We start from the raw sequence: 23,836 nt of genomic DNA, 5'->3' as shown, positions 1-23,836 counted from the left end.
CAGGGAAGAGGTCAGAATCCTCCCTGGCATCTGGTTTTTTAGACCACCCGGAAACAGTTTTGCTGCTTCGCATGCTGTTTGCATGAATGAGGTATACATACATCATACCATCTCCACCTGCAGCACATTTAGGGAAGAGTCCAAGCGGAAACACTCTGTGTGACAACAGACCACAATGGCTGCGCAAATGCGGAAGAGTTTTCCCCTCTCTTGCACCTCACGTTTTCAACACGTCTCTGAAAAGTTGCCGCATAGTCCTCAGACACCCCATTTTCTGACCAGAAAGGGGGAGGGGTGACACGAAGGGAACAGAAAAGCCCAAGTGCTAAGTGGCGCCACCCTCAGGCCACGAGTGGGGTTGCAGATCCCGATTTCTTCCTTTCCGAGGCATTGGTTGGAAGGATGCCCTCTCTCAGTTCTGATCCTAGGAAAAAGAGGGATGGGGTATGGAGTGGGGAGGAAGAAGGGGAACGGCCAAAAAGGTCTAGACACCCACTGGCCCCCACCCCTCCTGACCACCTCACAGCTGTGATGGGAGAAGCCCCGAGCTCTGATATTTATATATTTATAACCTATCAACTCCGTGGTGGCGGTGTTCCTCACACGACGGTGCTGATTCTGTTCACCGGCTTCTGTTTTGGGTTGGGAGGCCCTTGGGAGGGCATGGCTTGGGAGCCCCCCTGGTGCATGGTGATGTGCTGGGGCAGTGGGGAGGTAGGGGCAGCTGGAGAGTGGGGACTGAGGGGAGTGTGAGGTGACGGAGGGGGGAGGGGTGGGTAGGAAGGGTGCGGGGGAATGGGGGAGTGGGGAGGGGGCATCGGAGGCTGGCCATGGTGCTGCTGAGCAGGATGCAGAGGGTGGCCATGGTGTCCAGGGTAGGGCCCCATGCCAGGAGGCGGAGGCGGCCGCTGCATGAGCTGGGCAGGGTGGTGGCTGAAGATAAAGTGCTTTGGGGCCTGGGGCCTATGCAGGGTGTGCTGCCCGCTGACCCCAGACTGATGCAGCTGCTGAGGGTAAGTGTGCGCCAGGGCATGCTGGGGGGCAGGGCTGTAAAGGGGCAGCGGTGAGGTGGGCTGGCGCCCATGGAGGAAAGGGGGGTGCTGGGAGGCAGCAGCAGCAGCAGCAGCAGCCGCCATCTGGTGGGCGCGTTTCTGCTGGACGGGCCGGCCGAGGGTGTAGTGGTGGTGAGGCTGTGGGGTGGGGAAAGCCGGGACCGCCTGCTTCTGTGGTGGGGCGGAGAGCGGGGGCTGCTGGGAGTGGTGGTAGCGCTGGACCTGGGGAGGCAGGGGGTTGGAGGGCAGGGCTAGTGGTGGCGGGGGTGGGGCTGGCTGCTGGGGAGGAGGGGGCTGCTGGGGGTAGGGAGGAGGGGGCTGGGCAGAGGGGCCGTGGCAGTACTGGGCATGGAGAGCCTGCAGCTTGGACTGGCTGCCATCCGGGAGGGACGGGTGGCTGTGATGAGGGTGGTGGTGGTGAGAGGAAGAGGCTGAGGAGGAGGAGGCTGAGGCCTGGCCAGGGGGCGTCTGAAAGGGGCCCTTCCCACGCTTGCTGCCAAAAAGGGAGCCCAGGAAAGACGATGAGTTTGAGGGGGGCCGAGGCTGGGGCTTGTACTCCTCGGGAGGGGGAGGCGGTGGTACTCTCTGGTGAGGGCGTGGGCTGCTAATAATAGACCCCTGAAGGGACGCAGGAGGGTGGAGAAACAGAACAAAAGAGGGAGAGGAAGCAGAAAGGAGAAAGAGAGACACACACACAGAGAGAAAGATGGGGTATTAGACAACTGGCTCCTATAATTCCCCCACACCTTTGGGGCTAGGAATTTATACTCAAAGATGGCCATGCTTTTCTGCCTGTCTGAAGAAGGGTTGGCTTTAACTAAAAGTAATTCAGACTGGGACGAGCCAGCCAATCTTCTGCACCAAAGAAATCACTTCCCACATCCCTTAAACCTCTGTGTCTTCCTCTGCTAAGAGTGGAAGAAAACGCGAGAGAGAGAAAGAGAGAGAGAACAGAGAGGCTGCAAGGCAGAGAGTGGGAAGGCTTGGGGAAACTCCACCTGTATCCCTCCCCACCCTCAATATCTGGCTCCCTTTCCTCCTCCTCCTCCTCTCCACTTACTTCAATTGTGCTGTCCAAGGATCCCACGCTGTTACGGCGGCCCCGCTTGCCTGCAACAGAGCAGGGGTTAGCAAGACCTCAACTCCACCCTCCCCCTCCCTTACAGCCAACACTCCCACTTCGGAGGGGAGGAAAAATGGGAGCCCAGGCCAAGAGCCCCCAGCCATCCCACAACCCAATCCCACAAAGCACAGCAACAGAGCAGAGGAAGAATTAGCAGAAGATAAGAGCTAAAATAGAGAGAGTCTCCTGCCCCTGTTCCACTTCAGTCCGATGCAGGGTGGCTATGGGCCTATAGGAAGCAGGGGGCCTCTTCTGCTGTTGTGTCATTATCTGCGTCAAAGTATGCCCTTGACTGTGTCCTGCCCCCCTTTTCACACACACACACACACACACACACACACACGTTGGGTTTCTTCAGGCAGATTCCAAGCTGTTATTTTAGGTGGGATTCAATCACATTAGGGCTGCGCAATTATAGCTGAGTGAGAGGTCTTGTGCAACAAACCCATTTCCTGAAAAGTTCAGACTTTAGCAGTAAGGGAAGTGATAGGAAAATGTGTGGGGTAGCACTTGCTTTGATGCAATGCCATCTAACCTCTCAGGATGGGAAAGGCAGCATTAGGCAATAATCTCCCTGTGAACAAATCAGAATGCTCAATAAGCAGGGTGTCTGGAAGCACCCTTCCTCACAATCAGGTTGGCTCCAAAAGGCAAGACAGACACCCATCCATCCACCAAAAGCACTGAGTCACCAGCAAACAGCAGCCACCCCTGCCCCACCCAATTAACACTACGAATCCCAAATCCTGGGGCTCAATGTTTTTTAGTCAGATGTGTGGATTAGAATTAAAATGACGGTGGATGAAACATTATCCATATGTTACATGTTCTTTTTAGCCAGTAGAGGGAGCCATAATAATTACATTCTAGAGATGGTTTGATTTCTGGAGTGGAACCAAAATTAAGCAAAGTTTGAGAAGAACTGAGCTTTTTTTAAAAAATCTGGATGCTGCCAAAACATCCATGTGAAAGACAGCGAGTGTTCAGTGGAATCAAGCGTCAAAGGCTTTTCTGGTAAACCCCTGCTCCAGCATATTGCAAGTGGCACTGCGTGGTCGACATCAGCAAATAAAAACTAGCATGCCAAGGAGAAGGTTCAGCCTAGAGTCTTCCATGGCATGCCATTTCCCTACACCTAGGGATTTTACTTCTTCATTCAAATAAGCAGCCTCAACATCTAAACCCTGAAGTGGTAGTCTAGAAAAATGCCCTACCAGGTAACTGGTATGAAGTGGCCCAAAGTCTGGAATCTACAAAAAAGGAACCTGAAATGGCTCACGAAGCTTTACTAGAGGCATGCAAAGGCCTCTAACACACTGAGGGGGGGGGCAGTGAGTGATGTCATGTGAGGTCCTCAAGGGTGCCTGGCAAAGCCTGGCATGCTAGAAAGACCTGTCACAAATTTTAGTTCCTGTGGAATCTAGTGATGTTTCTTTTAAAGTTCTCATCAGCATAAACCCAGAAATTCCTTCCTTATCTTCATCCCAGCCTGGAGCCTACTGGGCTCTGCCCTCCTGGAGCCATGGAAAGATCCCAGAGTCCTGACCCCCAGCCCCTCACCAGCATCAGAGAGGTCACGAAGGGAGCTGCTGAGGGCACTACGCTTCAGCCCTTCTCCCACAGTGTAGGCATCCTCCAGGCTACTGCGAGTCAGGGTCCCATTCACAGCATCCTTGGGCCCAGATGAGGGGGAGGCATTGGGGCGCATCACTCCTTTTTGCTTCTCTAGCTCCGCTGCGTGTAGAAGAAAAAGAGAGAGGCAGTGAGATTTAGGAGCCATTCTGTTTGATGCTTCTCAGCCCTCCCCAACAAACAGGACTTGCTTCCAGTTTACACCAAAGGAGTCTGCAAGTGATGTTTGGAAATAATTAACAAAAATCATGAAACATTTGCAGGGTTTTATCTGAAACAGGGAAAGAGAACCAGCGGCCCTTGAGATGTTGTTGAACAGTGGGAGGCATCTAAAGAAACTGGTGTGGCTGCAGAAGCAGCTTACAGATGGGCTGAGGTGTAAGAAGGGCATGTATAAGAAATGGAAGAAAGGGGAAATCACAAAGGTGGCGCCTTCCCTGTGGAACACCCTCCCTTCAGATGTCAAGGAGATAAAGAACTATACAACTTTTAGAAGGCATCTGATGGCAGCCCTGTATTGGGAAGTTTTTAATGTTTGATGCTTTTTATGTTTTATATATTCTGTAAGCTGCCCAGAGTGGCTGGGGAAAGCCAGCCAGATGGGTGGGGTACAAATAGAAATTATTATTATTATTATTACCCATTTCCATATCCATAGCAAGAGGACTAGAATCACTTAAGTATTGTGTAATGCACACAGTTCTGCTCTCAAACCCTCTTCTCATCCCCCTTGGCTTATTACAAACCTCAATTCAGGCTAGCTTAGCAGCCCCACAATTATTTGAGTCAGGGTTTCTTTTCAAAAAGTGGAAAGTGGTGTTTCCCATGAATTTCTGTTTGAAGAGTGGATTGGAGGATATTCAGTGAGTAAGATGACTCTTCCCAAATCTTTTGCCTCCTCATCCAAGGAAGGAGCCATCCTGCCCCCCAGAACTAACTGGCAGAGCTGATAATGTCAACCCCCCCACAAGATAAGCACAGCCATGGTGACTATGCCCAGCACACAAAAAAGCTATGCCAAAACAGACATAGTTTGCATTTGGAAATTACATAGCACAACACTTATGCTCTCGTTCAAACCAAGACAACAAAAATATGTGAATTCACACTCCAAAAGACTAAGGGGACATAAGGAATGAAGCACCACTTCTTGGTTTCTCTGAAAAACTGAATTAAATTTGGATATGGAAGAAGAGTCTGGACATAACACAAATTACTGCGATGAAAAATGCAGAGCTGTGGATCAGAGGACAAGGCCCCCAACTCTGAAACCCAATGAGCCAAAGTAATGGCTACCAGGAAAACAATTTTCAACGTTAAAAAAATTGGATTAGGAACTAAGGGATCAAAAGGCAGACTCCTGAAAGCTGTGGGAACCCAATTTAAATTCCAAGAAAGGAATCTATATATGACCATGGTGCAGGACAAATAACCCCCCTGAGGAAACACAACAGATCCCCATCCAGACAAGAAAAAAACACTGCTAAGGGAGGCCACTTGTCTTTTGATGGTTATGGTGCCAAGTCCCTTATTTATCCCTTCCTGAAGAAATGGAAGAAAATCATGAATGTCATGTGAGAGAGGATCCACCCCAGACCAGGAACACCAAGACAAGTAAGACTTCCAGGTAGTGCTGCAAATACATTTGGTTGATGCCCTTCTGGAAGCCAGTAAAATCTAGTGAGGTCAACCAGATCCTTTCAGCTTTTTTGTTCTTCCAATCAAGTGACACATAAATTTTACAAAACAAACAAGTTACTTGGGGTGGGGTGGGGGGAACCTTTTGAATCTCATTAAAAAAACCCTGAGGGAATTAGTGATGAAGGGAATAATGAAAAGGAAAGCTAGAACAACTTACTGGGAAAATCCCACTCAGTCTTGCAAACACAACTGAAGACTTATAGAAAAAGCACTGTAGCTGTTTTGGCAGAAGGAAAAAACCTTTAGCACCCGTAGCCAGGGAGCAGGCTGAGGGTTCCACACAGAGCCGTCTCATCCATAGAAGCCGGTGGCGCGGTGCGCCAGGGCGCTGGGCGCCCCAGGGGCGCCCCCGCGAGCCCGCCGGCATACCGGGCTCCTCCTCCCCAACCCGCCCCCGCCCCCACGGGCAGGCGGGCACTCGCGCGCCGGCGGGCGGGCTGTAAGCCGCCCGCCCTCGCCTCCCAGAGCCCCAGCTGGAGCGCTGGAGCGGCGCGGGGCTCTGCGCGCCCTTCCAGCGCTTCCGGGATGGGAGGCGAGGGCGGCCGGCTCGCGCTCCCGCGCGCAGCCGGCCGCCCGCCCGATGCAGCGCGAGCTGCCCAGCAGCGCCGCGCCGTCCAGCTGCGCGCGGAGCGCGAGCCGGCCGCCCTCGCCTCCCATCCCGGAAGCGCTGGAAGGGCGCGCAGAGCCCCGCGCCGCTCCAGCGCCACGCCCCTCACCCCCCGCTCGCCCACCCCCCTCCCAAGGGGCGGCAAGCGCGGGAGGGAGGCGGCGGAGAGGCGGCATGGCGGGGGCGCCGGAGGGATAGCCGCGCCAGGGCGGCAGATCCCCTTAAGACGGCTCTGGTTCCACAGGCTGTTCCTCAGTAAGCTGAAAAATCTGGCTGGCTTTTGCCAAGAAAGGGCGGGGGGGGGGGAATTCAGGTGCAGATTCAAACTCCTTCTTTGACACTTTTGGCAGAAGCAGCCTGGAGGAAAACTCCTGGAGGAGCTTAAGAGATAGGCTATTTGAAGGAAATCTGTTGGATTCTCCTCATTTTATGACTTTTAGATCTCCCTTCTGTGTTTACTATGAGCAAGGGAGTCTTTAATCTCTTTGTCAATGCATGAGTGTACCCATGAGAGGAAAAACCCCATGGCAGAAAACATGGGCTTTGAGACCTGTGAGATCTGCCCCCTTCCTGTCTCTTAGGTAGGTGCTTGCATTTGTACTTATGTGTAGACCGGGATCTGGTTCTCTTATGACCCCTAGACCTGTGGATACAGCCTTTAATTTCCTTAGAAATATATATTATGCCTGACATAAATTTAGGAAATTCCCTTTTCCTGGGGAAAACCTCAGAAAGGTGTATGGACTGAGCACTGCTGAGGACCCCACTCATGACACTTGGAGAAGTCAATATGAAATATTCCCTGTGTCTGGGGACTTTCAAAAGAGAATCCCCAGGATCCTGCCCCTCACCCATAGGTGGCTGCAGCGGGGGTGGCAGGATATCAATTAAACATGGCTCAGCAGCCATGACACCAAAAACAAAACAAAACAAAACCTGGCCTCAGCCAACTCCTACAGACAATAAACAACACAGAAGAAGCAAGAATTAAGGCAAAAGAGAAACCACAAAGGAATTGTTTTCCTCACAGAGAAAAAAAGAACCTGCTAACTTGACCAGAAGTAGGGCAGAACAGGAGGGTGGGTAGTTCCTGCCCCTGGAAGAGGAGGCTAAAGACTCAAAAGGCCCTGCCTATCTAGCCCAGTGGGAGAAGTCATCCTGTTCCCTGAATGTCTTCCAGTCCACTCCGGCAAACTTAGCTGCCTACTACCTGCTTACCACCTGGGCTGCTGGATGCTGCCCCAAGGATGCCACCAGCGACCCTCATCCATTATCCCACCTGCTGCCTCCCTTCCTATCCATGCCCCCCTCTTAACGCCTCCTATCCTTTAACAATCCCCACCCATCACTCACATTCCACACGGTACTTCTCCATCTCTTGCACTTCAGCAATGGATTCCCGCAAGTCACTGGTGAAGCGCAACCGATCCTGCAGGCTGGGGGCATTGAAGATGATCAGGACTTTCCTCTCCCCACCAGGAACAGCTGAGAGCAGTTTAATCCCGAACTGGTAATCTGGGTGGCAGAGAGTGAGATGCTGGGTGACTGTGGGCCCCACTACACACCCTCCCCTTCAATGCAGGTAACTGGCAACACAGAGCTGGGCCCGGGCAAAGGGTTTGCTCTGAGATGGGGAACCAGGACGTCTCCAGCTACAGACAAAGGCATGAGCAGTAATGAGGTCCACAATAGGTATGGGGCTGAAGGCACAACATCAGTGTGGATCATTGAGAAGAGCTCAGGGGTCTAATCATGGGAAGAATGGAGAAAAGATGCTAATTTGGGAGACCTGGTAGTATGTTGTGCTGGTTGAGCCCTGGGTTGGTGCAACAACCAGGCTTCTAGGCTCCTGTATGGCTAAGAGAAACTCACATGAATTCTGGAAGAGTTGCAACTGCATCTCAACAAGAGGGAAGCTCTGGCGGAAACTGTAGGTCACAAGGATCTTCTTCTTCTGGAATATCTTTGTCACCTAAATGTTGTGAGGAGATGCAGTGGGAAAGCAAAGGATGAATGAGGAGTAGAGAGAGCAGTGAGCTAACTGTTCACTAACCCAAGCACAGTGCTCAGAATTACAGCCACCCAATTCACTGAAACCTGCTTCTTTCCTGAGTTGCAACAGTCTAACCTACAAGTTAAGAACTTATTTGCTATTATTGTCTGTTCAACCCATAAGATATTTTCTTATGGATGTTTTCAGAGCAGAGTGGGAGCTCAGAAGACGCTTGGGTGGAATGCGGCATGGATGTTTAAAATAGATTCATTAATTTTATTTATCCACAGAGTCCTTTTCTTTACTATGTGGTGCTACTGACAAAAACGTTTTTTTTTTAATTAGTCAGTCTACTGCATTGAGACAGCCTATTACCACATGGCAATGGCCATGTGGCATCACAAAAGCACCGTGGGAGAGAACCAGGAGGCAGCAGGCAGACAGGCAAGCATAAAGCACAGCTTAGCAGTCATAGCTTCTTCCAAGAAATCTTGAAGAGGTCTACCTTCACCCAGGCATGTCCAAGCAGGTGCATGTTGAGGCAGCCAAATCTGCTCAAAACAAGCAACTCCATCTTGCAACCCTCCCTCCACCACCAAAACCTAGTCTTAGCTCCCTGCCCTGACCTTACCACTAACAAATCATTGAACAGGAAGACCTCCCTCTGGTGTAGCCCAAGCCTCTGGGGCCGGTTGGGGTCAGGGACCTCATACAGCTGGCAGCAGCAAACCAGGCGCCTGTGGGGCAAAGAGAGAACCTGGGTGGGACAGACAGACAGAAAATGTTAGGAGTGGAGCCAGAAAGAGGGGCAGAAACCTTCAGTAAGCCCAAATCCACCTCCTCAGATAGCCTCTTCCCACTCACCGGCTTTTTGCCCACAATCATTCGCTCCACTGCTTGGACCTGAGACACGTGGTCATCACTGGTGCGCAGCTCCCGACTCTGAATTCTCTGGTAAATCCCTACCAGTAGGTCACGGGGAATGTCCTCGCCGTTATCTACCCCTGTTGAAGCAACAACAAAAGAGCAAGTCCATAGGTTGCAGGGAAAGACTCTCAAAAGCAGCTCTTTGAAGTGCTTTCCATAGGTTATTCCCATGAGTTTTTGCAACAGCCCTACAAAGTAGGGTAATAATATTATCCCATTACTGAAGACAGAGGTTGGAGGAATGAATGACTTATCTGATGCTACTACTCTGCCGGTGCACACAGCCTTGTCACTTCTGCTTTGGTCTTTTCATTTGCACAAGGGGCGTAAAGCATTATGACTGAATAAAGGACTGTGGTTTATTTCACCCTAACATGCCAGGTTTAATAAGCCAACAGCAAACCTTGGATCTCTTTTTAGTAAAAGCAATATGGAATATTTGTGAAACACTGTAAAAGCATGTTTCCCGGGGTGAAGGTGGGATGACTACCGTGCAATGATTAATTGCCTGATTGAATGTATATCCCACCCTTCCTTCCAAAAGCAGCCCAGGGTGGCAAACACATTCATAATTTTTTAAAAAGGCATTCTAAAACTCTTGAAATTCTCTAAAAACAGTTACAACTAAAAACATTATTTCATACAATGATCTCAGGGATCCTGGGAAACTGGACAGTATTTTGCAGCCACCAAATGCTTGGGTAAACAGGAGTGTTCTCAAATTCCTCCTGTAAGTTAAAAACACAGCTCACTAGGAAACCACCATTAAAAAGGCCCCATCACAGGGTCACCACCAATTGGACCAATTCAGGACCAGGCAGTTCCCCACACCCACCTGCTCCCTGTCACCCCCCCCCAAAAAACAGTACTTCTGTCTTGTCAGGATTCAGCCTCAATACATTAACCCCCACCCATCCTCCAACCGCCTCCAGACGCTCACATAGGACATTCACCGCCTTCACTGGTTCTGATTTAACAAGAGGAAGAGCTGGGTATCATCTGCATACTGGTGAACACCCAGCCCAAACCTGCAGATGATCTCTCCCAGAGGCTTCATATAGATGTTGAAAAGCATGAGGGTGAGGATGGAGCCCTGAGGCACCTCGCAAGTGAGAGTCCAACTCATCCCCTAACACCACTTTCTGGACATGGCCCAGGAGGATGGAGTGGAACTACTGCATAATTGTGCCCCCAGCTCCCAACCCCCCCAGATGGTCGAGAAGGATACCATGGTCACTGGTATCAAAAGCTGCTAAGAGATCCAACAGAACCAGGAAACAGTTTTAAACTCTGACCCTAGGCCACTGGAGGTCATCGACCAGCAGGACCAAGGCGGTTTCATTTCCATGATGGGGCCTGTTACTATTACTGATTTATTAATCATTTTCTAAACCTTATCATGGTAATGTACACTAAATGAAATTAAGAACAATTAAAAACACAAAACAGCAAATACATTTAAAATGAAAACAAAACCATAGAAAGCTGACATTCATGGTAAAGACCCAATTATCCAGCTAAGGAAAGCATGTTAGAACAAAAATGTCTTCAGTTGTCTTCAGAAAGTGCAGCTAACTGGGCATTTGTTGTCTCTCAACAGGAATGCTCTTCCACAGAACAGGACCAGCCACACTAAAAACCCTGCTTTGAGTTACTGGGCACAATCACTTTTAGCCATAGAAACCACTTGAGACTTCAGTGACAAGGGCTGGATTCAATTCAATTAAGTTGTTGCACTAGCAGAAGCCAGCACAAGGACTCCCGCTAGTGCAATGGCACTTCCTCCCTCTCCTTCCACCCCAAATCTGCTCAGGAGGGTTGGGAGAACCCCCAGAACAGTGTGCAGGGGGAGTAGAGGAGAGACACTTTGTCTGGCAATCAAACATCCTTGTGCTGATGGAATGATCTCCTTAACATGCTGCTGAATTCTACCTGACGAGTACTCCCAGACTACGAATGTGTTCCCTTGTGGGAAGTGCAAGACCTCCCAGTACAGATCATATACCTAATTCCTGGACATCTGCATCACAAGTAGCAATCCTTTCCAATTGCTTTCAGGACTCTGAAAAAACAATTATCTGTCTTCAGCCTTAATTAACGATCTTCCAGATGCTGGGTCCTTTCTGATATACTAATGAAGGCTTCTTGTTAGAATTATGAAGCTGATGAGTGGACTCAAGTGTGGGAACTGGGTTTACCTGAGACTGACATATTAATAAAGAGTTTTCACTCATGAGGAAATCAATTTCTTACCCACATAACCAACATAGTTAGGTCAGTATTGGCTTAGAAAATCTCAGGGCTTGTGAGGCTGCCCACTTGTCCAAGCATGGCCTGCTCTACTGAAAATGAAGGGAGGGTAGAAATGGAATTTTATGTGGTTTTATGTGATTCTATCTCCTGCTGAGATAGAAAACTATGCCAAGACACAACATGTGGATTTACAGGGTCAGAAGTTGAGTGAGCTAAATCCGGAGGATTATTAGATCTGTGGTGCTGCAAAAAAGTAAGACTGCACCAACAATAAAGAATAAAGCATGCTTCCTTCCCTCCATCCATTCCTGGCCCTCCTGTACAATCTGTAAGTGCATGTCACAGTTTTCCTTTGATCTGAAAGACTGCCTGTGAGGGAGGTTAAGTTCACCCTCATTTTCTATGCCTTAAAAATACCACAAGGCACACTAGCAAGATGCACTTTAACTTAGGTTGTGCTTTCTTCTCGTTTCTATAGGAGGCTGGTGGCGGTCATCCCCACCATCCTTATTTCTGTAGCCCATCACTGTCAGTCTAAAGAGAGAGGAGTCAGGAACAGCAGGTGCAGCAGATTGCAGTGTTGCCCTCCTGACGGTAGCATGAGGGGATGAGGGGCTGCCGATGGATGGAGTCTGAAAGACAAGGAGAGGGGTCAGCCCTCCTTCTCTTCTCCGGTGCATCTGGCCAGATGGTTCCCAGCCCCGTTGGAGCCATGGCTGCTCTCCTGAGGCCCTTCTCCTGCTGCTGCCCCTGCTGAAGGGGCCCTGAGGGCCTGTGGCAGGCGGAGGGAGGCTGTGGGGCTGCAGGGAAGCCCAGAGTCTGTCCCAGAGAAGCCAGCCCTTCAAGAGCAAACAAGGGCCATCCTGCAAGGGGTCCCCTTTCCCTTTCCTGGGAGCGCTGGAACTGGCCTTTCAGGGGCCCCACGCCTGTGGAGCTGAGGGACTGCACCAGGTATAGTCTCCAAAGAGTTCGCTTCCTGCCAGTGGTGAAATGAAACTGGGATGGCTTCTGTAGTCCCAGGCCTGTCCCTGGAAAATCGGGACACTTGGAATGTATGCTACAGATCTCTCTCTGGCTTCTGAGATTTTAGCAGGTGTTGTCCATGCACCTGCAAGCTGCCTTTTTAGCCACAATGGCAAGAAACCTGTTGGGTTTAAAACACACACACACACACACACACACACACACACACACACGGCTCTTGGGAAGCTGCATTTTATCTTTGACACATTTTGTGCTTTCCCTGAACTCCCAGGGAAGTATGGGGCTCCTTTGGGATTCCAACCATGTTATCATGAGGAGCCAAATGAAAGAGACAACACCAGAAAGGAGCGTTTGAGTGCTGTTCTTGCTTACCTCGCAAATTTTTGATGAAGTCATCTAGCTTCATCTTCCTCTCTGCCTTGACACTGGGGCTGTACATGTCGGTATTAAGAAGGATGATGGCAAAAGCCAAGATGAAGATAGTGTCTGGATTCCGGAACTGGCGCACCAAGGGGGCATTGCACACACAGTAGCGCTGGCTGAAACGAAATGCAGTGGAAGTCAAGGTGAAAAGAAAGTCACTATCAGCCCAAAAGGCCAGAGGAAGAGAAGTGTCAGAAGCAGCTCAAGAGATTTTGCTGCCGAAGGTGAGTAGTTTCCTCAGGGTCCAACCGCCAGTCCCTCTTCCCAGTGAACTCTGGAAACTGAGCTCTGTGAGGGATATGGGGGTCACCTAAGCGTATCCTTAACAAACTACAGTTCCCAGGATACTACAAGTGGGATACTACTTCACATGTATGGTGTTTGTGGGGGGGGTTAGAAGAGTGAAAGTAAAAGCCATTACAGTATCTAACCTCCCCCCCCCCCACACCAAAAAATGTATAATTCATACTGAGGCAGGAAGTTCTAAAATTAAAGGGGTTCATTGGCTCTCTTATTCTGTTTTCAAATTATAAATATGTATGAAAATTCCACATCCCATTATCTATATATATATAAATGTTCCCACTGTGTGCGCAGCGGACACCGATGTTCTCCGTAACCGCTGGACCAAAGCGCATCAAATTTAGGACACAGCGTAACATGACCATCAAGGAAGGATCTGGCATAATAAAAATTTAAAAAAACCACACCTCTCATGCCTAAAATATAGAATAAAGGCAAAAAAATTGGTGCACACATTACGTGTCACCAGCAACAGAACCGAAGACTTTGAACAACCACCAATAGAAAGGCTCATCGCAGGGCAGCGTCACAGACTGTGCGCCGACCAAAAAACCTCCTTAACCTCAGTCCTCCGTTTTCCTGTGTGCAACCACCGGAGGAGCCGACAGCAGGGACAGCCCCCATTAAGCTCCCCAGCCTCTGCACTCTTACCGCACTCAGAAAAGATCGCCAAAAAAACAGTTAAGAGGAAGGCCTAAACTCTTCTTAGTAGTTTCAGCTCCAGGCAGGAAAAGGTTTTTAGGCCCGGGCCATACCATTCCTTATGGCGGCGGCGGGGGGGTGTAGGATGAGAAAGCTCAGCAACTATGCTTTGCTCCCTATCCTGTCTTCACACACAATCCTTTCTGCACTGCTGTATCGCTTCACAAACAAAACTCCAGTTATCAGAAGAGGAAAAAGCTGCACACAAATGTATAAGGACCCCACCAGTTCCCCATCACCCCTCCTTGCATTGTTATGGTCCCTTCTGAGCCCAGGCTCCATGCCAGAGCGGACTGTACCATGTATCAGGTTTCCGGAGGAGGGGAGATTTTAAATCTAGGGCAAGGGTTTAATTCTATTAAAGGGGCAGGCACGCATTTAAGAGAGAGACCAGGGTTCGAATTTGGGACTAGGGTGGGGGAGAATGCTCTTTAAGGTCCCCAGTGCCCTCACTTAAAATGTGAGTAGAATGTGTTCTTTTATGTAATGGGAATCGGTATGTTTTTACATGAGTAGAATGTGTTCTTTTATGTAAAATGCATCTCTGGGTTATTTGTGGGGCATAGGAATTAGTTCATCCCCCCCCCAAATATAGTCCAGCCCACCACATGGTCTGAAGGACAGTGGACCAGCCCATGGGTGAAAAAGGTTGCTGACCCCTGCTCCAAAGGGACAGGGGGAAATGAAAACAGGAGCTTCCAGAATACTCTCGGGGTCAGGAGAATTTTAAAAAGCAAAAAAACAAAAACAAAAACAAAAACCACACCACAGCAACGCGTGGCCGGGCCAGCTAGTGGAAGAATACAACTCACAGCTACTACATTCATTTACATGCAGCCTTCTAGTCATATAAATAGCAGGGTTGCACACTCTAAGATGGATTAATCAACAGATTCATTACCAAAGGATTAAGCTGATTTACTGGTAGAGCCCAATTTTAAAATCAATGAAGCTGAAAATTAAAAGACATACTTTCTTTATTTTTTGAGGTTGTTTTGGTGATGGTGCATTACTATAATATGGAACAAAAAAAGAAAGATATGGCCTTTTCTTCTAACAATTAATAGTAGCTTTTGTTTATTAAAACACACGTTATCTCACATTCTCTTCAATATCACAGTTCAAAAACTCATATTACAAATGTTTTGTAATAGGCTAATATATGTAACTATAAGCAGGTAATTCACTGATTAATCTATTTAGAGACATAGGTCGAATCCAGATTGAGTTATTTGCACTTGGTTTCTAATGAAATAAATGGGACTTAAGTCACAACTAATTTGTCCCATTTTTCAATGGGTACCAAATTCAATTACTTAGGGCTTATCCACATTTCAGTTTGTGTTGTGATTACTAGGGACAGGTCCGTGATTTGCAAAGATGCTATTTCTATTTCAGACAGCCCTATAGTCAATGATACATGAAACTTCAAGGAATGGCAGAAAGATCTATCTAAGTTTATTTGGCAGGGGAGAAACCCCAGGATAAAACATAAGATTATGATTGATAGGAAAGAGAGAGGTGGTTTCATCCTCCCTGACTTACAATTATATTTTGAGTTACAGGTAGGTAGCCGTGTTGGTCTGCCATAGTCAAAACAAAATAAAAAAATTCCTTCCAGTAGCACCTTAGAGACCAACTAAGTTTGTTCTTGGTATGAGCTTTCGTGTGCATGCACACTTCTTCAAATACCAAAATTATATTTTGACACATCATGTTTATGTTGGTTGAAATAATGGATTTTACTAAAGGACAGTTATTTGCTGGATCTGGAAGGGCATGACCTAAAATTTGGATAGCATGTGTGCCTGTGGTACGGGAAGGCTAGAATATATAAGAGCTTCTCTAATCATATAATCAGAAAAAATCTTTATAGGGTATGGGGAAAATACAAAAACCCATTAGAAAGAAAAACACAGATGTGGTTGTCACCAATGGACGCTCTGGCAAGGAAAAAAATTAACACAGAGACAAATTGAAGTACATATAGAGACTTGCTAACTGTTACCAGGGAGGAATATAAACTGAAACAGTTAGGAGAGGTAAAAAATCAAGTGACAGATTGGTTAAGTTGCCATCAATTCCATGCAACTTTTAAGTTAGACAAAAAATATGGATTTGCGGGACAGAGTTCACAGTTTGAAAAGGTGGTATTAGGATCCAGGGTCAAAATATTATAAAAAATGTGTAACTTACTACTTGAGTGGGATACAATGGAGGAAATAAATGGTTAGATCTTCAATGATAAATTGGGCTAGGGACATGGGACTAAATATTGATTTTGCACTATGGGAACAAATGTGGAAAGTAAATGTAATGTTTGCAGCATGTTACACACACACTAAGAGAAAACTTTATGAAGATGCTACATAGGTGGTACCTGACACCAAACAGACTAGCAAAAATGTCAAAATCAATAAAGGACAATTGCTGGAAATCCAAGACAGCAGAGGGATCCTTTTACCACATGTGGTGGTCAGGTAGCATAATTAAAAACTACTGGGAAATGATCTATAATGAACTAAAAGAATGTTTTAAAAAATCCTTCTCTAAAAACCCAGAAGCATTGTTGCTGGGGTTAATAACAACAGAAGTGACTAAAAAATAGAGAAAAAGCTGCACATGTATTAAAGGTAAAGGGACCCCTGACCATTAGGTCCAGTCGTGTCCGACTCTGGGGTTGCGGCGCTCATCTCGCTCTATAGGCCCAGGGAGCCGGCGTTTGTCCGTAGACAGCTTCCGGGTCATGTGGCCAGCATGACAAAGCCGCTTTCTGGTGAACCAGAGCAGCACACGGAAACGCCGTTTACCTTCCCGCCGGAGCGGTCCCTATTTATCTACTTACACTTTGACGTGCTTTTGAACTGCTAGGTGGGCAGGAGCTGGGACCGAACAACGGGAGCTCACCCCATTGCAGGGATTCGAACCGCTGACCTTCTGATCAGCAAGCCCTAGACTCTGTGGTTTAACCCACAGCGCCACCTGGGTCCCTTGCACATGTATTACTAGTCCAAAAAAAGGAAAACAGATAAGGTACCAACAAAAGAAGAATGGCATATGAAACAGTTAGAATACGTGGAGTTAGCAGGGATGACCACTAGAATAAGAAATCAAAATGATGAAAGATATAAGGAGGACTGGATATTTTTTATTGAATATATGAAAAAGTATGCTAAACACACAATTGACCTAGCAGGATGGTAAGATTTTCAGCAGGGTAAGAAAAAACTAAAGTGTAGATAAATAGTTGTGATAGACGGGGTGAACCAAGAAAACGTGAGAAAAAGAGGAGACAAAAGGAACCATGGAAAAAGAAGGATGGGAAGTTGGTGGAAGAATGCTTTCTGGTTTACTGTTTATTTTTCGATATTCTAAAATTGTTATTTCTTTTCTATTTCAGAATTTTTGTGTGTGACCTTTGCATTATTTCCATTCATTTCTTTGATTTGGATTTGTATCAGAAATGCAATTTTAAAAATAAACACTGAAGGAAATCAAATATTAAATATACATTCAAAGCAACATAATTAACAGGAAACTAAAATATTAGTTAAATATGTCAAAATAAAACACTACAAAGGAGGTCAACTACAGAATACACATGAGTTACAAAAAATAGCTTAGAAATTTCAAAAGCAAACATTACTAAAGGAAGTCAAATATAAAATGCACATTTAAAACAGTGTAATTATCAAGAGAATAAAATATTATCCTAAGCATAGAACATATCTGCTGCTGCCAATCCTGCCAATGGTGGGTGGAGGCTGTGGAAGCTCAGGCTCAGGGAGCTGCATCTGCACTAAGAGACAGTCAAGATGGCCTCTGGTCTCTTTAGCAGCCACAGCTTTCGTAGTGGGAGTCAATCAGGGCCCCCCCCTCCCAGGCCATGTGGACAAGGTCCTGCAAGGCAGGGAGCAGGTCTTCCAGGGCTCACATCCAAGATGTTTACTGCTGAAACGGAAGAAATATGGCTACATATCATGGGCCTGTGCCTAAATATCATGGCACAAATGAAAGTGTGGATGAGCACTTAGTCTACATCCAACCCAAAGTGATCAATTAACTATACATTCTTAATATATTATATACATATTGAATTTTTATCTCACCCTTCCTCCTGAAGGAGCCCAGGATTCTGATCAATATTAAGTAAGAGCTCTGCTGGATCAAACTAAAGGCTCATCTAGTTGAGTAGCCCATTTCCACAGTAGCCTGACAGATGCCTTTGGAGAGCCCACAAGCACCATCTCCTGCTCTCCCTTCCAGGCAACTACAGTATTCAGCAGCATGCTGATCCACGGTCCATTTGACTAACATGGACCAAAGCCCAGCCTCAAACTGCAGGGAAAGGGAAAGGCAACCTCACCACCGCCCCCTCCCGGCCTGGCACTGTCAGAATGAAGGCTGTTTAGCCAATTTACCTCAGGGGGATTTACCTTCCCATCCTCCAAATGTGGATGATCATCAAGAAATGGCTATCAACTGAGACATTATTCCAAACCACCATTAGTACAAACTATAGTCTGTCACCCCAATCAAACCAGTTTCTTGTTCTGGTTTACCCAGTGCTTTTTCTGGGGGGCCGCATTCCCCTAAACATTTTGTGAATCTAAGTTTGGCCTCATTGAGGGTCAGTATTTCATTCAATATGAGTAAGAAAATTAGAGTACCCCTAAACATTTTTTAAGAAAAAAAGCACTGGGTTTACCAACTAATTGCTAACCAATGTTTGTCAATTCAGATATTGCACCAAACTGTAGTTAAACTGGATTGAGCTGGAAATCAATAACATATCTTGGGATAGGGAAAGTGGGATCCTTTTTAACACCAATGAGCCACCAGTCACAGGCACCAAAAGTCACAGGATAGTCTGCCTAAACTTAACTGAATTATGGCCTTGAAACCAACAAAACTCTTAACTCTTTTTTAGAGAGGAGAAATAAATTTTTCAAAATCTGGAATCAAAACTACTTCCCTGTTTCTAGCTAAATTTTTGCAAAAGACCAGTTTGTAAGCTGTTAAGAGTTTCTATCTAGTCTTTTATCGGGTAAAACAATTCTTCCCTGCCCTCACCACAAAGACCATTCTAATCCACTGCAGATGTGAACACTGGATCCCTGCAAAGCAGAGTTTGCCAATGAGTCATCTTTGGGAAGGAATGATCCTTCCTTCTCCTTCCTCCCCACTCTGCCACATATTCCCCTCCCTCCCTCACCTTGTTTGACTTAACCATGACTTAGGCTGCAATCCTTACACACTTACCCAGGAGTTTGCCCCCCTGAAGTCAATGGGATCTACTTCCAAACAAGACACATAGTAAGAGTGCACTACATTTTGTACATTTAGCATAACTTTTGTAATATCTAAAATATTGGTTACTGCTAACCATGGATTTCAACCATTGTATCTGAAGAAGTGTGCATGCACACGAAAGCTCATACCAAGAACAAACTTAGTTGGTCTCTAAGGCGCTACTGGAAGGAATTTATTTATTTTATTTTGTTTTGAGCATGGATTTCAAAGTTGCTTCAAACCCTGGTTTCAAACTAGTTAAGGAAGAACTGTTAAATTAATAGTTTGCATTTGTGAAGACATAGCATTAAACCACGGTTAAAGCAAGGCAATCAAGGGAGGGAAGAATTTGGAATGCAGAATTTCCACCGGAGATGGAAGGCAGTACACTTTCTCAAAGCTGCTCCTAGTCTGCAAGAGGCTAGTGTTATTTCTACACTAGCCCTGTGATGTATTTTGGCAAGTGTGTATTCTCAACTTTGTAAGCGAGACAGCCAGCTCTCCATCTAAAATTCTTTCATGGTTATTCTGTAATCATTTTTTAAAGGGACAGCTGTGCAGTAGCAAAAACAACAGAGTCCTGTGGCAGCAGAACTAACAACCACACCATAAGCTTTATTATCATTTTACTTCTTTACAGTGGATGGGCACAAGTCCTTAAATACTACTCAGTCAGATTTACAGCCTACCCACTTTGGCCAATGCTCTGCAGTCTTAACAGACAATGGGGTGAAAGAGTGCATCTCTTGCTTGTGCCTGCCCACTACGTACTGCTTCGTCAGGCTCATATACGCATATACAGCCACACACATGTTCCCTGCCCGCTCTTTCTTGCAGCAGATGGATGGAGTGGGCAGGATACATGCAAACGGAGATATATGAGCATATATGACCAATCAAAACAACAGCTTTTAAACGCTGTAGAAAGGGATCTAATTAAGCTAGAAACTTACTCCAGCTCCTCATAAGTCAAAATTTATACACCAGAGTCAGCACATAAACCTGCCCATTTAAGAGTCTTCCTTCAAACTCCATGTTTTTCCTCTTGCTCATAGTTTATTTCAACAAAAACAAATTCAGTGTTCCCTCTAAATATATACAGGAATCGTTACTAACAGTGAAAAAATTATTGACATGCCCCTTGGTCCAGGATAATTTAGGCCCCAAATGTTGTAGCATCATAATACAACCTCACTCTTACTGCAGTGATTAACCAAAGATATTCTGGGACAGAACCACATGCTCCTCATTGCCCAATGCCCATGGCTCGATCTCTAGACCAGGCTTCCTCAACCTGGTGCTCACCAGGTGGTGTTGGACTCCCAGTAGCCAACATGGTGAGAGCCAACGGATGATAGGGAGTTGTACTGCTCTAGACTAAGTCTAGAAGGAAACCTTGGAAAGATGGCAGCACCTCCAACTTACCTGAAGGCCTCAACAAGGCGCTCCACTTTCTGTGCCTCGCCTTGCACCCGAATATGAGACTGGAACTTTCGCAAAGCATCATCCAAGTCCATGTTGGAGAAGTCCATCTCGTCTACCACACAACTGTAAGGCAAGAGAAGACACGACAGTGACACACAGCAGCAAGGGGGGTAAGGGAAAGATATGTTGGCCTGACGTGTCAATCCCCAGCATCTAGGGGATTCCTGTCCCAAGCCCTGGAGCACCGTTGCTAGTTAGATGGCTTATGACTTTGTGTAAGGTAGCTTATGGTGTTTCTACCACTTCTCTCTCTTTTAAAAATGTAACAACAGTAAGTACTGTGAGCCTTGGGGAAGAGGATGAGCTACAAAAGTTAAAACCATGGTGAGGGGGAGGGGAAAGGAATCAAGCAGAACTCCTTACTCCAGTACGTCCCGGTTGAACTGCTTTTGCCGGTTACCAAGAAATTCACCAATCATCTGCCGGCTCAGCCCTTTCCGCTCCAGGATAAAGCGTGCCACGCCAACCGGTGTGTCTGACAGGAAGCCTCTCTCAATCAAATACTGGATTCCCTTCTCTGGTTTCCTGCCGGTGGGATGAGAAGGAGCCTTTATGCACACCTGAAACCATTTTCACCTGGAGCCCACTTCCCCCAGCTCAGTTATACAGGGCAGAACACCTATTTCAAAATAAAATAAAATAAAATAGTTTATATACTGCCCTATACCTGGAGGTCTCAGGGCAGTTCACAGAAAAGATCACAACATATATAATCAGAATAAAAACAATAACCCAATAACACCCCCCCCCCCGAAAAGAGCCACATTTTTAAAGGGTATAGGATGTCAAACAGATCAACCAGAGGCCTGGTTAAAAAGGAACATTTTTGCCTGGTGCCTAAAGGTGTGTAACTTCCCTGGGGAGAGCATTCCACAGACGAGGAACCGCTGCAGAGAAGGCATATTCTCCTGCTGCCACCCTCCGGACCTCTTGAGGAGGAGGCACACGAAGGAGGGCCTCAGAAGATGATCTCAGGGGTGAGGTAACTTTGCCATGGGACCTAAACCCACATGTTCCAGGCAGAGGACAGGACTGCAGAAAGGACCCGGCCTGGTATGGTTTCTATATTCACTTATCTGGAGTGGGGTGAGGATGGAAACAGGTGAGGGAAGAGGACTAAATTACCTAATGTGTCTTGTATTTACTGCTTTCAGTCAAAGGCCTTTGCAGACTACTTAACGGCTCTTTTCTCGATTTGATTCCACCTCAGCCTTCACATTTGCATTTGGTCATGTGCACAAGCCCAAGGCTGGTGTAAGTTAAATGATGGCTATTATAAATGACCCAGTAAATACACCTGCAAACTAGGCTGGCACAAGCTATTTCCTTATCCCAAGAGACAGCACCACAAAATCTGAGAGATGCAGTCCAGGGTCCTTACTGATGTTGCAAAAAATCATGGGAAGCAACTCTCAGGTGGTGTTCTGCTTCACAAGCACCCTTAAATACATAGCTGGTGCAGTCGGCTCCCCCTGCTCCCAAGGATAAGGACAGAATGCATGGTGTTAACGAGGTATTATTCAGAGTAGACGTATGGACATTGACAGACCTAAATGAGTTATCTTCTTTAATTTCAATGCGTCTACGCTGAATGAAACTTAGCTGAACACCAGGAAATGTGTTCTCGCTTAATTCAACAGCTGATACGCAAGTATCAAGGAAACCACATTGTGAATACAATGGTTACATTTGTACTTCCTAGACAGGAGCTGTTTGTCCCAGGGTCAATGCAGGTAAGAAACATTTGCAGCAGCAGACACCCCAGACTGCTGGAAGAGGCTAACATCACATTCCTACAGCAAGTTGCCCCATGGCCAAGACATGGGAATGGATAATCACCATGCGGACCACTTAACTCAAATGGTGGAGCATGCAGCTTTGAACATAAATAAACTTTATGAACACCACTTGGCTTGGTGGAAAACCATGCCCCTTTTCCTTCCACCTTGCATAGACCAAGAGACTCTGAGTTTGAGTCCTTGCTGATCTTGACAGCTGGGCTGCCATTTCTACAGACCATGGCTAACTCCTACCATGGAGTCAAATAATGCTCCCCTTTTCCTTAAAGAAAATGTTCAACCCAATCCCCCACAGTGGAGGAAGGAGACTGAATGCAATTTAGTTAATTTGGGGCACTAACTTTGCCTCTGGCAGTAAAAGGGCGAAAAGGCTAAGGCCAACTTTGGTGTAGGGGTGGGTGAGAATTAATCAAGTCACAAAGTCAAAGTTGGTCTTAAAAACACTCTCAACTGGCTGGGACTTGGTCTACACATGCAGCAGAATGAGGCGATAGACTAGACTACATACAGTCTTTAGGAGGTACATATAGGAGGTACCATTTTTTAATGTTCCCTCATGAAACACACACACATAATTTCTCTTTAAGTAAAGAAGAACCATTTTCAGGGAGTTTTAACAGATAATTGGTTTTTAAAAATCAAAATTTCCTCTCCTGCAGCCTGAAATGGCACTGTCAACTCTCCCACCTCAAGACTCTACCATCTTTTTCTGTCACATGCTTAGGCTGAAGTTTCAGTACTGAATTCTTCCAGTGGCCACAAGATGTAAGCAATACTGTTCCCCATCATCCATGTCTCCCCACACCCCAATAGATAAGGAAAAGAGGCAAAAAGAGGTAATGGGGGCTGTTTGTGTGTGTGTTGGGATAGAACTTAACATCTGGGTCCCAAAGAGGAAAGTTTTTCTCAGCCTCACTTTCGTTTACCAGTATTTCCCAAATAGCATAAGCAATGAGGGAAGGTATTGATATGGCACAAAAGTTGCTCTAGATGTGCTGGAGAGCAGATGCCCCCACAGCGCAGATCTCTCCAGAAATGAGCACATGCAGTGGCAAGTCCCGCGAAGCAAGGTCTGGCACTCATGCCAAGTGGGGGGAGGCAACTGGATTTGACTTGACAGTGCCGTCACGTGAGAAGTTCGGGCTCATTACACTGGGGCTCCCAGCAGAGAACGCCCTGGTGGACAGCAATCTACCTCCACTAATGGGGGAGGGGGGGTTACCATTCTGGGTTCTGTTTTCAGTACCAAAACATATTGAATGGGCCTCATTCTAATCCCTCTTCTGCCAGGCAAACAATCTGCAAATGAGCAGGGTTTGTCTCCCAGGGGGGGAAGGGTACGCAGCTCCCTCAGCTTGGCACTTTGCCCCAAGGATTCAATGTGAGTCATGACTCCAGCTGGTTAATATGTTGTGATGGCTGCCTCCCAGCCCTCAAGAGCCTGCCTCCTGCCAGTGAAACAGATGCTGTCTTGCTCAGTAGCAATTAGATTACCAAGAGCCACAGGAAGCCAAGACCCGAGCCTTCCCCGCCCCCTTCCTTGGCCCAGAAGACCAGTGT

The 23,836-nt window shown here is 46.9% G+C and overlaps 1 protein-coding gene across 8 annotated transcripts in view; it reads right to left on the bottom strand.

Moving 5' to 3' along the window:
• The window catches only part of IQSEC2 (IQ motif and Sec7 domain ArfGEF 2), a 158,219-nt gene continuing 134,383 nt past the window's right edge, over positions 1-23,836 (bottom strand). For 2 of the 8 annotated variants that reach the window (XM_033172703.1, XM_033172706.1), the window contains 10 exons: positions 20,841-21,002; positions 20,418-20,540; positions 12,645-12,811; positions 8,973-9,112; positions 8,740-8,865; positions 7,988-8,087; positions 7,469-7,630; positions 3,736-3,909; positions 2,113-2,162; positions 2-1,670 (listed from right to left, as the gene is read on the bottom strand). In XM_033172703.1, the coding sequence (XP_033028594.1) occupies positions 600-1,670; positions 2,113-2,162; positions 3,736-3,909; positions 7,469-7,630; positions 7,988-8,087; positions 8,740-8,865; positions 8,973-9,112; positions 12,645-12,811; positions 20,418-20,540; positions 20,841-21,002 (2,275 nt within the window). In that variant the 3' untranslated portion in view covers positions 2-599. Of the gene's footprint in view, positions 1,671-2,112; positions 2,163-3,735; positions 3,910-7,468; positions 7,631-7,987; positions 8,088-8,739; positions 8,866-8,972; positions 9,113-12,644; positions 12,812-20,417; positions 20,541-20,840; positions 21,003-23,836 lie in introns of all 8 variants that reach the window. The other 6 variants (XM_033172708.1, XM_033172707.1, XM_033172704.1 and 3 more) reach the window with 5 other exon arrangements.

Source organism: Lacerta agilis, chromosome 16, assembly GCF_009819535.1.
Source record: "Lacerta agilis isolate rLacAgi1 chromosome 16, rLacAgi1.pri, whole genome shotgun sequence".
Classification (NCBI taxonomy): domain Eukaryota; kingdom Metazoa; phylum Chordata; class Lepidosauria; order Squamata; family Lacertidae; genus Lacerta; species Lacerta agilis.
This window is presented reverse-complemented; position numbering and strand designations above follow the sequence as displayed.